The sequence below is a fragment of the Rhinatrema bivittatum genome, chromosome 1 (assembly GCF_901001135.1).
Source record: "Rhinatrema bivittatum chromosome 1, aRhiBiv1.1, whole genome shotgun sequence".
NCBI lineage: Eukaryota > Metazoa > Chordata > Amphibia > Gymnophiona > Rhinatrematidae > Rhinatrema > Rhinatrema bivittatum.
The window spans coordinates 649,222,433-649,238,251 of NC_042615.1; the positions used below are offsets into that span (position 1 = coordinate 649,222,433).

General features: G+C 45.5%; 1 protein-coding gene across 4 annotated transcripts in view; it reads right to left on the reverse strand.

Moving 5' to 3' along the window:
* Positions 1–15,819, reverse strand: part of CAST (calpastatin) — a 303,324-nt gene that overhangs the window by 13,726 nt on the left and 273,779 nt on the right. For all 4 annotated transcript variants that reach the window (XM_029572924.1, XM_029572935.1, XM_029572943.1 and 1 more), the window contains 3 exons: positions 15,394–15,495; positions 6,684–6,770; positions 6,221–6,274 (listed from right to left, as the gene is read on the reverse strand). In XM_029572924.1, the coding sequence (XP_029428784.1) occupies positions 6,221–6,274; positions 6,684–6,770; positions 15,394–15,495 (243 nt within the window). The remainder of the gene's footprint in view (positions 1–6,220; positions 6,275–6,683; positions 6,771–15,393; positions 15,496–15,819) is intronic.

A 15,819-nucleotide genomic window follows, 5' to 3' on the forward strand; every position in this document is an offset into this window, starting at 1 on the left:
GAAATATAGTGCTTTCTGAACTGGGGTTCTTAGATTTTCTAGTGGTGTATTCACCACAGTTTTTGACATCACTAAAAAGTATTAAGATACATTTTTCTTCACAAAAGTTTTTTGCATAGTTTTACAGCATGATGACAGTAAATGATTACAAATAACTTATTGCTTCACTGACCGATTACGGCTTGCGGCCCATTGAGTGGCGAGAGGCTGCAGAGAGATATCTTGAGGCAATCATTGATGATATTGTCATCTGCTGTTATATAAGTTGTTCTAAATTATTTTTGGTTTATATGAGATATATATTGGATTTATATCCTTTTTCCTCTTCTTTTTTGTATTGAGTAGCAGTTGTGTCAGTAGCATCAAGGCGTATTGATTGAGGGTAGTAATCCCCATACTTCTGATAAGGCTAGTAACGGCTAGTAACTGTCGCACCAAGCGGGTTACCCCCATGAAATACTTACAGAAAAGAAAGATGAAGGCTTTGGAAAGGCCTTCCCAATCCCCAGAACAGATTATTGTTGAAAATCTGTGAGGAGATCTCAAACATACAGTGCATGCAGAGAGACCTAAGAATATTTCTGAACTAGAAAAATTCCGAAAGGAATGTGGGAAAAAAATTCCAAAAGTAAGAACAGAAAGACTCTTAGCTAGCAATAGGAAACATCTGGAAGTTATTTCTTCCAAAGGTGATGTTAAAAAGTGCTGTCAAAGAATGCACAAAGCTTGCACATGTCATATTCAATATATTCTTATTCTGAATCTTTAAAAACTGCAAATAAATAGTAATTATGCATTAACATTTGCAGAAAGATATCATGTTAACTTTGCATTATACACAGGTTGAGTCAGCTTTTATTTATTAAGAGATTCACTGAAACATACAGTTTGACCAGAGTGCCTAAACGTTTGCATACAACTGTATTTGAGGATGAGATACCTTACTTTAGTATCAAAGAAAAGCAAAGGAACAGCAATGAAAGTGCAACTCCACAAATGGGAAGAAGCTCTTCAATCTATAAAAACTTAAGCCTGTATAGCAGGGGTCGGGAACCCATGGCTCGCGAGCCAGATATGGCTCTTTTGAGGGCTGCATCTGGCTCGCAGACACGTGTCGCCATACTTCGCGGTTCCCCGCTGACCCAGCTGCTCCCCGGTCCTCCGCCGCCCGGGCTTAAAATGCTGTCAGCCCGGGCGGAACGCGGCAGGACAGCTGGAGTCAGCGGCACCGGCGTGCTCTCTTCTCCTCCCCCCCCCCCCCCCCCGCGGCCCGGAAGAGGAAGTGGAGAGCATCGGGTGCCTGCGCGGGAAGAAGAGACCACACTAGCGTGGTCTCTTCTTCCGCGCAGGCACCCGATGCTCACCACTTCCTCTTCCGGGCCGCGGGGGGGAGGAGAAGAGAGCACGCCGACTGGAGTCATCCAGGTGCCTGCGCGGGAGTCATCGGGTGTCAGCCGGGTGCCAGCGCTGGAGTCATCGGGTGCCTGCGCGGGTCTTCCCGCGCAGGCACCCGATGCTCTCCACTTCCTCTTCCGGGCCGCGGGAAGAAGAGAGCACGCCGGTGCTCTCTTCTTCCCGCGGCCCGGAAGAGGAAGTGGAGAGCATCGGGTGCCTGCGCGGGAAGAAGACTGCAGCGCGGCTCGGAGGAAAATGAAAATCTTCAACCGCGGCCGATGGGACTCCGCCTTCGCCTCCGCGAGGGCTGAAAATGAAGGAGGTTAGCGTTGGGAGGTGGCTGCTGCTGCCGCGAGTTCCCGGGGGGGGGGGGAAAGGGGGAGAGAGAGAGTGAATGAATGAGCGAGCAAGCATGTGTGTTTGAGATCCTGTGTGTGTGAGTGAGAGATTGCATGTATGTGAATGATTGAGAGCCTGTATATGTGAAAGAGAGTATGTCTGTGATTGAGATCCTGCCTGTGAGAGAGAGAGCATGAATGTAAGTTTACCATTGGGAACCTGTATGTGTAAGTTTGTGATTGAAAACCTGTTTGTGTGAAAGAGTATGTGTGTATGATTGAGATCCTTTGTGTGTGAGAGAAATCATGTGTATGTATGATTAAGAGCCTGTGTGTATAAGTAAGAGAGAGATCATGTGTGTCTGTGTCTGATTGACAGCTGGTTTAGGTGATGGAGCATGTGAGTATGTGATTGAGAGCCTGTGTTTAAATGAGAGAGCGAGACCATGTGTGTCTGTGTGATTGAGAGCTGATTTAGGTGAGGGAGCATGTGAGTATGTGATTGAGAGCCTGTGTTTAAATGAGAGAGAGAGACCATGTGTGTCTGTGTGTGATTGAGAGCTGATTTAGGTGAGGGAGCATGTGAGTATGTGATTGAGAGCCTGTGTGTAAATGAGAGAAAGAGAGGACATGTTTGTAAGCATGTGAATGAGAGTCTGTGTGTGAGAGAAAAAGACAGCATGTATTTATGTGATTGAAAGCCTGTGTGTGTGTAAGCGTGAAAAGATAGACAGCATGTGTGTAAATGTGTAATTAAGAGCCTATATAAGTGAGAGAGAAAAAACATTTGTATATGTGAGTGACTGAGAGCATGTGTGTATAGGTGTGTCATTGAGAGCCAGTGTGAGAGAGAGCGCTGGTATGTGACTGAGAGAGGAGAAAGTTCCAAGCAAACCACCCCACCTCCTGCTAATTCAGAACAATCTCAGGACACCTGGATATCAAACGTTCCCAGGTATGCAGAGCAAAAAAAATTTTGTATCCTTATTATTTTTCATTACTGGATCTTTGTGTCTGCTATTTTGAAATATTTTGTTGGTATCTGGAAATGTTTTATATGAGTTTTTAATTATTGGATATTCCACTCATCAGCTGTTTCGAAATATGTTCTTTTTGTTAGTACAGTTTTACTGCTGATGATTTTATATTTCTTGATTTGTTTTATAAGGATGGGTGATGTTTCTTTTTTCCTTTGTTACACTGCATACAGAGACTCTGGCTTGTTGCAGTTTCCAATTCAGTTTTTGTCTGCATGCTTCTTGTTATGCGTTTTGGTCTCTTTATTCTATGTTAGGTGAGGGACAGCACGTGATTCAGGTGAGGTTTTCTGCTGGCGTGTAGTTTCTGTGTAGGACTCTATAGCAGCCTGACTTGGTCCGTTTTCCTAATAGGAGATGTATTGGTGTCTTAAGGCCTGGTGTAATATTTTCAGAGACTTATTGTACTTTAAAAGTGTGATCTTACATAAAATGCACACATTTACTTGTATTTAGTTTTAAACATATTGTATGGCTCTCATGGAATTACATTTTAAAATATGTGGCGTTTATGGCTCTCTCAGCCAAAAAGGTTCCTGACCCCTGCTGTATAGTCTCAATGGAAGAACCAGTGGGACTCCCTAGGTAGCTTTGCTTTCAACACAGTACAGGGTCATAGCATCACTGATTATGTCATAACTGTCAGACATCAAATCGATAAATTGATAGGTAGACCTATCAAATGACAGCCAAATGGTCCTATACATCAATAGATCAAAGCAAATATCAATTACCCAGTGTCCCACTGAAAAATCTTCATAATCACCCCCTCACCCCCAAAATTGCACATGGACATAAAAAAAGTAAAGAAATACCGTATTTTTCGCTCCATAAGACACACTTTTTTCCCCCAAAAGTGGGGGGAAAATGTATGTGCGTCTTATGGAGCGAGTATAAAAAAACAAAACTAAAAATCTAACAAAACCCCCCCACCCTCCTGACCCCCCAAGACCTGCCAACTTAATTTACTACAACCCCCCCCCCCCAAGACCTGCCAAAAGTCCCTGGTGGTCCAGCGGGGGTCCAGGAGCGGTCCGGGAGCAATCTCCTGGGCTTGGGCCGCTGCCAGTAAACAAAATGGCGCCGACGGCCCTTTGCCCTCACTATGTCACTAAGGCCGACCAATGGCAGCGGTCGGCCCCAGTGACATAGTAAGGGCAAAGGGCCGTCTGCGCCATTTTGATTACTGGCAGCCGACGGCCCTTTGCCCTTACTATGTCACAGGGACTACTGCTGCCATTGGTCGGTCCCAGTGACATAGTAAGGGCAAAGGGCCGTCGGCGCCATTTTGATTACTGGCAGCCGACAGCCCCAGCCCAGGAGATCGCTCCCGGACCATTCCTGGACCCACGCTGGACCACCAGGGACTTTTGGCAGGTCTTGGGGGGGGGGGGGGGTCAGGAGGGTGGGGGGTTGTAGTAAATTAATTTGGCAGGATCTTGTGGAGGGGTCAGGAGGGTGGGGGGTTGTTAATTAATTTAAAGGGTTGGGATGGGGGGGTTTGGGGAGGGGTTCCCAGAGAAAGAAAAGTTTTCTGATCTGGGGAGTGGACCGAAATGGCCCTCCCCCAGACCCGAAAACAAAATGGGGAGAAAAAAAAGCTATGCACTCCCCTAATTTGCTCCAAAAGACGCACAGATGCCCAGGAACAAAGTCTGTTTAGCACAAATTTTTTTTTTTTTTTTTAATTTTCCCCCTCTGAATCCTAGGTGCGTCTTATGGAGCGAAAAATACGGTATATCAAAGACCTTAGAAAACCCAAGATAAATATTTTTCTGCTAAAAATAAAATAAATAAAAAAATAAAGGCCAGACCCTACAGGACACTGATCAGTCACAGAATCGCCAACTACAAAATAAGGAATAAGAAACCTGATCAAACGCCATGTACCTGAAGAAGATGGGTTTGATAAAGAATGTAAAAACCTAAGACAGTCACCATATACCTATGCAAGATGTGTGCACAAAATTAATCCTGTATTTTAGAAAGTGTGTGCTGGGAGCTGCCCAGCTCATAAAATACCACATATCTCTGCCTTGAAAATACGCACACTTTCTTAATATACTTTCTATATCTATTCCACAAAGGTACACGCACATATTTTACACACAAAATAACGTGTGCATGCGTACCACAGTTTATGCACAGAGGCAGGTATTTTATAAGTATCGGCTGGATTTTAAAAGGCTTGCGGTCATAAAACAGGAGCTTTACGCACGTGGCCGGGCCTTGCACAAGCCGCGCACATTTTAAAACATGCTCGACCACGGGCATAAACCCCGGTACGCGCACAAGTGCCGGGCCTCTCCAAAGGGAGAGGCCGGGACAGCGCCATTGTACGCTGTCCCGATGACTTGCCTGCCGACAGCCGGCCGGCACACGCAGCTTACTTCAGCTCCGGCCATGAAGTAAGTTGCAAAACAAAAAAAAAATTTGAATAGATAGGAAGGGTTTAGGTGGTGGGGAGGAAAGGGGAAGAGGGAGGGAGTTTAGGTAGGGGGGTAGGGAAGTTCCCTCCCAGTCCGCTCGTTAATTGGCGTGGACAGGGAGGGAACGGGGGGGGGGGGGGGAGGCCAGATTTCGTTGCTGCACATAATTTGCAAAAATTCACCCCCCCTTGCGCATGACACCCACCCGTGTACACGTGGATTGTAAAATCCAATGCACATGTTCACGCAGCCACCTGATTTTATATCATGCACGTTGCACACATGGAAAGGCGTATCTTTTAAAATCTATCCCTAATGTGTGTATTCTGCTTATGATAATACTTGCTCATCACTTTTAATTACCAGTTTACAGACACCTCCACCACTTCACCCTGATTCCCACCCAAAAACTGCAGACAAAAAAACGACAAGTATGATTTCAGTTCTGCAACTCAATTAGCAGCTGTAAAAGCGTGCGTACAAGTTCTGTACCATATGCATGTATACTGCTTACAAAATACAAACCTGTGTTCGAACCTCTGAACCCTGTCCTGGAACCACCCCCTTTTCCTACCATTTACATTTACCCACAACACTGCTAGTGCCAAGCATACGTCAGAGCTTTACAAAATGCTACTTGAATGCGCTCGTGCTACTTTACACGTGTAACTTCCAATTTTATGCATTGAAAATGTTTGAAAATTGCCACCCAATTCTTTTTTTGAAAGGGACAATCTTTGTCTTTCCTGCTGTTAGAGGTGTGGGCTGTAGATGGAATCTGACTGTGCACCGATAAGGTTGCAGTGCACAGCTTATGTAATTACATCATGTTAGTCTATTTTTGTATCATGTTTAATACATAAGTAAACAATTTTTTAAAAAGTTGGTTAGGGCAGTGATGGCAGCAAGTCGTTGAAATGATCCCACAATGCCAGATGTTCTGAAGTGGTTTTCCCATTCAGCATCTATAGGAAAAATGCTTCGAACATCTGATTCGCGGAGAGTATTGCACAAACATTACCTTTGGCTTTTCAGGTTTCACCTCTTCTTTTGCTGCTGGCTTTGTTGGTTTTCCCTTAAAGACAAGGATACATATTCCATTACAGATCTTCTCCAAAACATTTTTTTCCAAATTACACACCTTCCATACCGGTTTTCCAAACATACCTTTATTTTCCCTAATAAGACCCCACCATGACGGCCCAGCTCCCCAAAATGAAACCAAGTCCCTCCACTAAACACAGCAGCGAGCAAATGATGCCAAATGTATCAAACATAACTAAACCATCATATACCAGGTATTGTCGTGCTGTGCCTTGAAAGACAGTAGAGCTTTAAAATCCAAACTTTACATAAGCACCATTTCAAGTTTCTGTAAATAATACAATTACCTTCAGCACCATGGGCTCTACTACTGTTTATTCTGCACAGCTATTGTAGGTGGCCAACTTCAAGTTTGGCAAATGTCATTTTGTGTCTGTTACCTTATCATCTAGAAGATGTCTATACTCGGGTGGGATCGTGTCATCCCTTTCTCCTAGCTTGTCCACATGTTCCGATTTAGACTTTTCCTAGGCAAGAAAAAATATCCAGTAAACACTTCTATTTAACCATGTGTTTCATGAATTTACAGGTTTATTTTGCAAGTGAAGGGCCAGTCCTATTTTATACACTTGTAGTGCAGCTCACGTGATATAAATGGGAACTAGTATTTCATTTTAAGATATCTGATCTTTTTTCAATTGGACTTCTATGTCCTGCTGCTCAGTTTTGTTTGGAGGTGTTCTATTGCATGGAAAGCCATGGGGGAAGGATGGGAGAATGGGAGTGGGGGAGGTGCTAGCTTTAGCCATAATTGGATCATTTTCATTGTGCTATACGACATGGGAGAATGGTTTCAGATGATAATCTCCCATAACACTGCACTGGGGACATGCTTAACTTCAACACTTTGGACAAATCATCGGGAAGGGAAACAAGACATTTTAGCAGGTTTCAAAAATTCATAGAGTACTATCCATTTCACCATGGCCATCTGTCCCTCAGAGCAGCTGAACAGAAGTGAGATGTGCATTAATAAAATCCCTAGGTTTATTGGTGATTCTTTTTTTTTTAACTGCTATTATAATACATTTATTCTGATCATACTTTTGAAGAAGGTTTAAACCTGATTCTAAACAATATATAATCAATATGTTCTCCTGCAGGCAGATGCCTGAAAGGTTTACAGCCCTGTGCCATCCACTAAGCTACGCTTCTAAATACCAGCAGATCTGGAGCTACAAGTAGAACTAATCCCTGTGGTGCTTGATTCTGCGAATGACCCTACCCAGCAGGAGCCATGGAGAGAAGGCGTATAGCAACTCTTCTTCTGGCCAGGTCTGAACGAGAGTGTCGATCCCCAGGGACCACTGATCTCTTCTGTGATTGAAGACTCGGGGAACCTTTGCATTTTGAGATGCGAGCAGCAGGTCGATGGACAGGAGACCCCCGCAATCTACTATCAGCTGAAAGGCTTTGGCCAACATACCCACTTCTCCTGGATCCAGACTCTCTCTGCTTAGAAAGTCTGCTCGGACGTTGTCTTTTCCTGTGATGTGGGAGGCTGAGATCATCTTAGATATATTTCCGCCCATTCCATAAGGAGATCTATCTCCTATGACATTTTCTGGCTCTTGGTTCCACCCTGGCAGTTGATGTAGGCTACCGTCGTTGCATTGTTCGACATTACTGGGAGCCCCGGCAACGGTTGAAGAGCGCCTCACCATCAGGCGTCGGCGAGCGGGGAGGCCACCCTCCACCCTGGGCCCCCGCGAGAACTGAACACCAAACTGAATGGCAGGGGGAAAAAAGACACGGAACCAACAGCAGGTGGTGAGGGAAATGAATGACCACGCCCACCCATGACGTCACTGGGAGCCCCGGCGACGGTTGAAGAGCGCCTCACCATCAGGCGCCGGCGAACGGGGAGGCCACCCTCCACCCTGGGCCCCCGCGAGAACTGAACACCAAACTGAATGGCAGGGGGAAAAAAAGATACGGAACCAACAGCAGGAGGTGAGGGAAATGAATGACTGCGATGCGATGTGTGACCACGCCCCCCATGACGTCACTGGGAGCCCCGGCGATGGTTGAAGAGCGCCTCACCATCAGGCGCCGGCGAGCGGGGAGGCCACCCTGGGCCCCCGCGAGAACTGAACACCAAACTGAATGGCAGGGGGAAGAAAGATACGGAACCAACAGCAGGAGGTGAGGGAAATGAATGACTGCGATGCGATGTGTGACCACGCCCCCCCATGACGTCACTGGGAGCCCCGGCGACGGTTGAAGAGCGCCTCACCATCAGGTGCCGCGTGACAGAGGGGCTCTCCCCTTTGTGCACCCCTTCGTGCAACCCTTGTGCTTCTAAAAAAAAAAAAATCTTTTATATTTTTCTGTAATTTAACCTTTATTCCAATTCTTTACCTTTTCCTTTCGCTTGTTAACAATTTTAATTAGAAATGTTCATTGTATTAGACTATGGAAATTTATTTCCTGCTATTCTGTTTAATGTAAACCGGTATGATTTACATCGGATGTAAGAATGTCGGTATATAAAAATTAAAAATAAATAAATAAATAAATAAATCACACGGACCGCTTGACCCTGTAGTCTGTGGCTGAATTGTAAATACACCAATCTGACTGCCCAGGCTTCCAGGCAGTTGATGTTCCAGTGGGCCTCTTCCTCGGTCCAATGTCCCTAGGCCATCAGTTCCTGACAGTGAACTCCCCAGCCCTGGAGTCTCACATCTGTTGTGAGGACCAGTCAGTCAATTTGGAGAGGACAGGGGAACACCCCTACTCAGATAAGCTTCCTGCAGCCACCACTGGAACTGAGAGCATACTCCCCCTTGGTAAGCGGAGGCAAATTGAATAGCCTTCAGACTGCGGGTTCCAACATGACACTAGTGAGCGTTGAAGTGGTTGCATGTGTGCCTTACCCACAGCACTACCTCCAGGGTTGCCACCATCAAACTGAGAACTTGGAGGTAGCTCCACACAGTCGAGCGTATTGTGCTCATCAACTGATGCACTTGGAACATCAACTTCCTTATTCACATGGTCAGAAGGAAGACCTTGCCCTGCTTGGTGTCAAACCAGACTCCCAGATATTCCAAGGACTGGGAGGGTTTGAGACTGCTTTTATCCAGGTTTACGACCCAACCAAGTTCCTGAAGCAAGGAGGTCACCCTGTTGGTCACCCGGAGACTCTCTTGCACGGACTTGGCCCAGATCAACCAGTCATCCAAGTATGGGTGCACCAGGATTCCCTCTTTTCTCAATGCTGCTGTTGACATGACACCATAATCTTGGAAAATGTTTCGGGGGCTAGGCCAAAGGGCAGTGCCCGGAACTGATGATGACTCGGTACCGCAAAACATAGGAAACATTGGTGTTCTTGATGGATTGGAATATGTAGGTCGGCCTCAGAAAGGTCCAGGGAGGTTAAGAACTCTCCCATTTTATGGCCATTAACACAGAGTGTATGATTTTTGTGGAAATGATTCACTCGTAGATATCAGTTGACACTCTTGAGGTCCAGCATGGGGTGAAAGAAACCTTCCTTCTTGGGTATGATGAAATAGATGGAATAATGCCCCTTATTTTCCTGGGGCGCAAGTACTGGGATTATAGCCCTCATCCTGAGGAGCCTCTTTTTGTGCTGAGAGTGGCAAGGAGACATCATGAATATGTCCAGAGGAGTGCTGTGAAATTCTAGCACATACCCTTCTCATATGACCTCCAGTACCTATTTGTCTGAAGTGATCTCGACCCACCGCTGGTAGAAGAGGGATAATCAACCTGATTCCAAGGGTGGGTTGGCAAACTTTCATTGGGGGAGGGGGGGGTGGGTTTGGTACAAACCTGAACCCGAGCTTGCCCCTTTCTTGGGCTGTCGACCACGCAAGGACTGAGACCTCCCAGAGGGCCAAGACCTCTGAAATGTCGAGTTTCTGTAGGGGTGAAAGCGTTGGGAGTTCCTGGATCGAACCCTCACAGGCGAGGGGTGCTATAACTGCTTTCTCTTTTCTGGTAGCCAGGGAGAATTGGAGATTCACCCCATTTACTGGCCAGCTTTTCCAATTCGCTTCCAAAAAGCAGTGATCCTTTAAAGGGCATCTTTGTAAGATTTGCCTTGCAGGTTGCGTCTACTGACCAATTCCGCAGCCATAGCTGTCTTCTGGCTGCCACCGCTGATGCAACTCCTCTGTCCAAAGTACAAACTAGATCCGAGCCCACGTCAGCTAAAAAGTCGGTGGTGGGTTCCATAACCGCTCTGGAATTCACCCAGAGTCATCCACCTCCTGAGAGAGGAATAGGCTCGAACGAGCAAACAGGGCACAACAAGAAGAAATCTGTAAGGTCATTTAAGGATGGACTCCATCCATCCATCCATCATGCGCATCCTTTAAGGATGCTTCTCCCTCCACTGGGATAGTTATTCACTTAGAAACGGCACAGACCAGCGCATCCACTTTTGGGAAATGCAAACGCTCTCTCACTGCCAGATCCAGTGGGTATAGAGCTTCTAACGCTTGTGCCCCTTTAAAACTTGCTTCTGGGGCATCCCATTCCAGGTCAATCAACTTCTGGATGGCTTCCAGTACTGGAAAGTAGGAAGAGGCTTTCCCTAGGGAAATGAGAATGGGATTCATCATAGGGTCCACTCCAGAAACTCCCAGTATCTTCAGGGTCTGGGAAACCAGGGCCGGCAATTCATCTCTATGAAAAAAACGTAACATGGTCCGATACGGTTCTAAACCAGGGGAAATTTCACCATCTTCCAAGGAATCTGTATCCTCTTCTTCGTCTGTGCCTGCCAGGAATACCCTTGGTGAGGCAAGGCATGCCTTGAGGTTTGCCAAAAGGACTGGGAGAGGGAGGGCTTACCGGCTGAGGCTCCATTCTGACAGGGGCAGATTGCACCTGTGCAAAGGCCTGAAGGCCCTGGAAAAATTCCACCCAAGAGAAGGCAGCTGGGTCCATGCCTAGCCCAGGAGGTACTGGGGTAGGTGCCACTGAATTTCCTTCTCCCATGGATGACCCAGTTCTGGAGGTACTCAGATCAGGAGTACTTCCAGTTAAGGCTATGGCTAACCCATCCTCTGATTGGGAGAAGCCGTACTTAAAGTCAGGGAAGGCCAACTCTCCCTGGGCTTCCTTACAGTGCCGACTAAGTTGGAATCCAGGTCGGACTGTGTAGCCCTAACATGACAAGCAGCGCAGAGAGAAAGGTGCATTTTTTTCTTGGCTGCCGGAGCCATTGGCGGCGGTAACTGTGTGTTCTGTCAGCTCACGCTTAAAACTTTATGGGATAGATTTTAAAAGCCCTGCGCCGGCGCACCTATTTTGCATAGGCCGCCGGTGCGCGTAAGTCCCGGGGCTTTGTAAAAGGGGCAGGAGGGGGCGTGTCCGGGGCATGTCCGAAGACCGGGGGCGTGTCCTGGGGGCGTGCCCGGGGGCGGTCCGAGGCGGGTCCAGGGGCGTGGCAAGGCTTCGGGGGCGGGCCGGGAGGGCAGTCCCAAGTCCTCCGGCACTGCGGCCTCTGCCGGAGGCTGACGAGGCGGCACGCACAAGTTACGCCTGCTTCCAAAAAGTACAGCAATCCCCCATATGGAGAGGCATGTCCACCATCTGCTAGAGACGGAGAAATACTGAAGGGCTGAGATCACTGTGGGGGGCGTACCTAGGGTGACGTCAGCCCCTCTGATGTCTCCGTCTCCATCTGCTGGCAGGGGAGCATAACCCATAGGTCCTGAGTCCATCTGGCTACACGCTAGGAAACTATGCTCTTTGCTTCTAGTGGAATATATCTATTCTCATGATCCCTTTGCTGTGCCATTTTTTATTTTTACCTAACACATACTGAAAGCTTTATCTTTGGACATCCAAGTGAGAACTTTTCTTTGCTCCCTATTACAATCAGGTGTGTACTGTGGCAGTCAACAGGATCAGTGAGTCCAAGAAAGGATGTTGGGGGGAGGGGGGCTTCCATATCTTTTACTGTTTCGTTTCTAATACTGCATCCCATTTCCTCTCTTTTGGAAAGAGTATATCACCACTAGCTGAACTGCTGGCAAGGCCACCTCTTAAACGGCCGGCATGCTGTTTCACTGACCTCTCTGACCTCTCAGAATGCTTAAGAACAACGCGCTCATCTTCTTTCCTCCTCATCTCTGCAGTGCTTTCTGATCTTACCTTTCCAAGGTTCGCATGTCTCAGGTCTATCATAGACTAATGCAATCAGCCAAAAAACTATACTGGATAACCAAGCTGAAGGTTGCAGTCTAAATTGATTCTATTAGTAACTTTCATTAGTACATTAATACAACTGGATCATTTCAGCAGTTCTCACTTGTGATAGTCAGATTAACTAAAAAGATTCTACCTGTAACTCAGGTTCTGTCTTTTCTTCCCAGGTTTTATGATTTTTCTTTGTCTTCTTTTTTGGAGGAGAGCCCCAGTCCTCTCCTTCGTCCTGGTGGGGATTAAGAGAAGACCACCCACATCTTTCAGTGCCATTTTTTTGAGGAAGCTGCTCGCTACAGTCTTTCCTCACAAAATGCCAAGGTTATATTTTGTCATCTGAGAAATTTTGGAGATCCTTTGGATCCAAGGAATATTGAATTCCTGTGGCTGCAGCTCTGCCTTCTAAAAGCAAGACCATATGACCTTGCCTTAGAGAGTAACTCGATCAAGCCAGGATGCTCCAGGTAACCTCGGCAACAGGACTGTTGTTGGATAGCATGCCAGCGCCTTCTAAAATCTGCACGTGTGCATTTCCGTGGAACATGCAGATTCCACCAGATACACGGAACATGTGGTTAAAGGGTTTAGAGAGAAGCCGAAGTACCTAAGCCTAGTTTGGCGCATTTGAGATGAGGCCGCACAAGAGAAGGTCAGAGAAATTGGCACAGAAGAAACTGAAAGGGGTTAATTCCATATGCACTCAATAGCCTGACAGGGAGGGGCTCTATTTTCAAAAGACAGCAAAGCAAATGCATACGCAGTTGGGTAAGCTGTACAGTTTCTGATCAGTGCGCCATTTCTAAGCTGTGCATCTGGCAAAAGAAGTGTGTGCGACTCACCGACATAGGAGCGGAACTTGATCAATTGCTTGAGTGTTTGTTTTGCTCCCCTTCTGAAGTCAGAACTTAAGAGCCATATATTTTTTTTTTTTATCAGGCACCAAGAGGACTCCAAGAAATTTAAGCCTGCTTTCTTAACTACGGAGCAGAATCTGCTATGGTGAGAATGTGGCGAGGTTACAGGACATGCTCTGCGATCATCAGAAAACTCGACAACGGTATATGTTAGAAGAGAAATACAAAATTTAAAAAAAGGCAGAAAAGCTAGGAAAGATGCAAGACTGTCCTACAGCCTAGAAAACAAGCAGCTTATGAAGCAGGCTAGGATGCCGTATCCTGAGATTAAAAAATGACCAGTAAAACTGCACATGGGACTCGCTCTCAAATAGTATTTCCTTGGTGATCTCAGCATGAATTATTCATCCAAAATTTCAACAAAATGACATGTCCCAGGCACTTCATACATTTATTTTATCATGCATATAACCTAAACCAGGATGCTTTACAATAAACTGCATGCAGACGAGACTCTACCCCAATGAGTTTACAATCTGTGGGTGTATGAGACAATGGGACTTGCCCAAGCTCACAAGGAGTGCCAGTGGGTGAAGACTTTGAAACCCAGTTTCCTGGCTCGGTCTTCTAGCATCAGCCTGGTCAGTCTTGCTATTAGATTTGGCTAGAGCCAAGCAGAAAGCAAACTAACAGAAACAACTCTTCTTTCTACATGGGGTGTCCGGGTCACTTGTTTTTTTATATCCTAGAGATTGCAAGGTCAGCTTTCAAAAAAATGTAGGTGAGGTAATAAAGTCAGAGAGTTTGGAATAAGACATCTTTTATGATCAAAAATATCTAACGTAGGGTTTATTAATGAAAAAAAAAATTGTCAGCTCCAAAACCGAAAAACATCTTGGGTGTTCTGTGCCTAGCATACAGTGGTAAGGCATCTAAACTAGCTACTGCTGGCTCCCCTGTGCACAATTCCTGTTTAAAATGCTTGAAAATAGAGGTGCCTAAAAATAAGCAATTCTAAAAATAGTTGTTGTCCACATCAATAAATATCCTGTTTCAGTAAACATTCTCACATGTTAGGGCACCCCCCCTTCTAAAATCATGACACAGGGTCAATTGGGTCAAGATGATAAATACCAAAAGCAAAATATACAGAAACTTGTTATATTTGAACTTTTAACACATACAAAAAGCTATGAATAAGCCTTACTACAAGTCTAATAACCTTAGGAGGCAATTTTCAAATAAGTTACATACACAAAAGTAGCATATATCTTAGCAATTTTCAAAAGTCCATTTACGTGCATTAAATCTTTTGACAATCTAGCCCTCTGGTGTGAATTTTCAAAGGAGTTGTGGGTGTAAAAGTAGCAATTTTCAAAAGCCCATTTACCATGTATAAATCCCTTCGAAAATGACCTCCTAAACATGTTCTTAGCCACTTAGGGAAGTAAGCACGCAGGTCTGTATATGATCATGCTGTAACTGTGCATGCACTAACATCAGGACCAGAATCTTCCCAAAGCAGTGACAGTCAAAAACAGTCAATGTCGGAACAAGCTTGGCTTTTGCAGCCTCAAGGCCACCATGTGAACAAAGTATAAACTTTAAAATATACTTCAATAAAGTCTGGATTTAAAAAAAAAAAAAAAACCAACTTGTACTGAAGTGGAGAATGGATGCCCTGACAGGCTGTTGCTCTTTTCTCATGGTCATCTTTTTAAGCATCTGGCATAATGCAAATGCTTCTAATTATTTTTATCCATTTTATTTCCTTGGACGAGCCTCTACCTCATCTGACATACAATATACTCCTTAAGTACAAAAGAAAGGCTGCACAGTTATCCCTCGGTTCCTTTGTAAGCCCTGGCCATGCACAGTTATGTTTCTGATTTACACACACGGGACACTTGGCTCGGTCCGTGATTGCTGCTCAGCGAGTGGGGGAAGCGCAGTCGTGCTATGTGGACGAACTCATGAAATATCTCCACTACTCATGAAATGCAGTGAGCTCAAATGTCTCCTTGCTCCATGTTGCACTAAAAAGTACCTTTACTACGTCCACCGCGGGCTTGTTTTCATTGGGATCGACCTCTCGTGTGCCCAGTGTCCCAGACAGGGTATCCAATAAGTCGTCAGGGATGGTGTCGTTCTGTTGAAATGCACATGCATTACTTTCCAATTACAAAAATTTATTACAGTATCTATCTACACAAGAAAGAACAGGATGATTTTATCAGTGGAGAGTTATACTTTTATAATTAAATTCTTGAGCAGGAAAAGTTCCTGGAAATGTACTGGAATGTATACTTTTTTTATATGGAAAAAAACCATCAACATGCTCTTGATGGGACTATCATGTGCTACTGACCAGATTTCATGCCTCGATACACTTGCTACACTTTCAGAAATGCTTTAGTGCCTCTGGTAGTTATATTTCTATGTCTCCTTTCCTTTCACATCAAATCCATTCCAT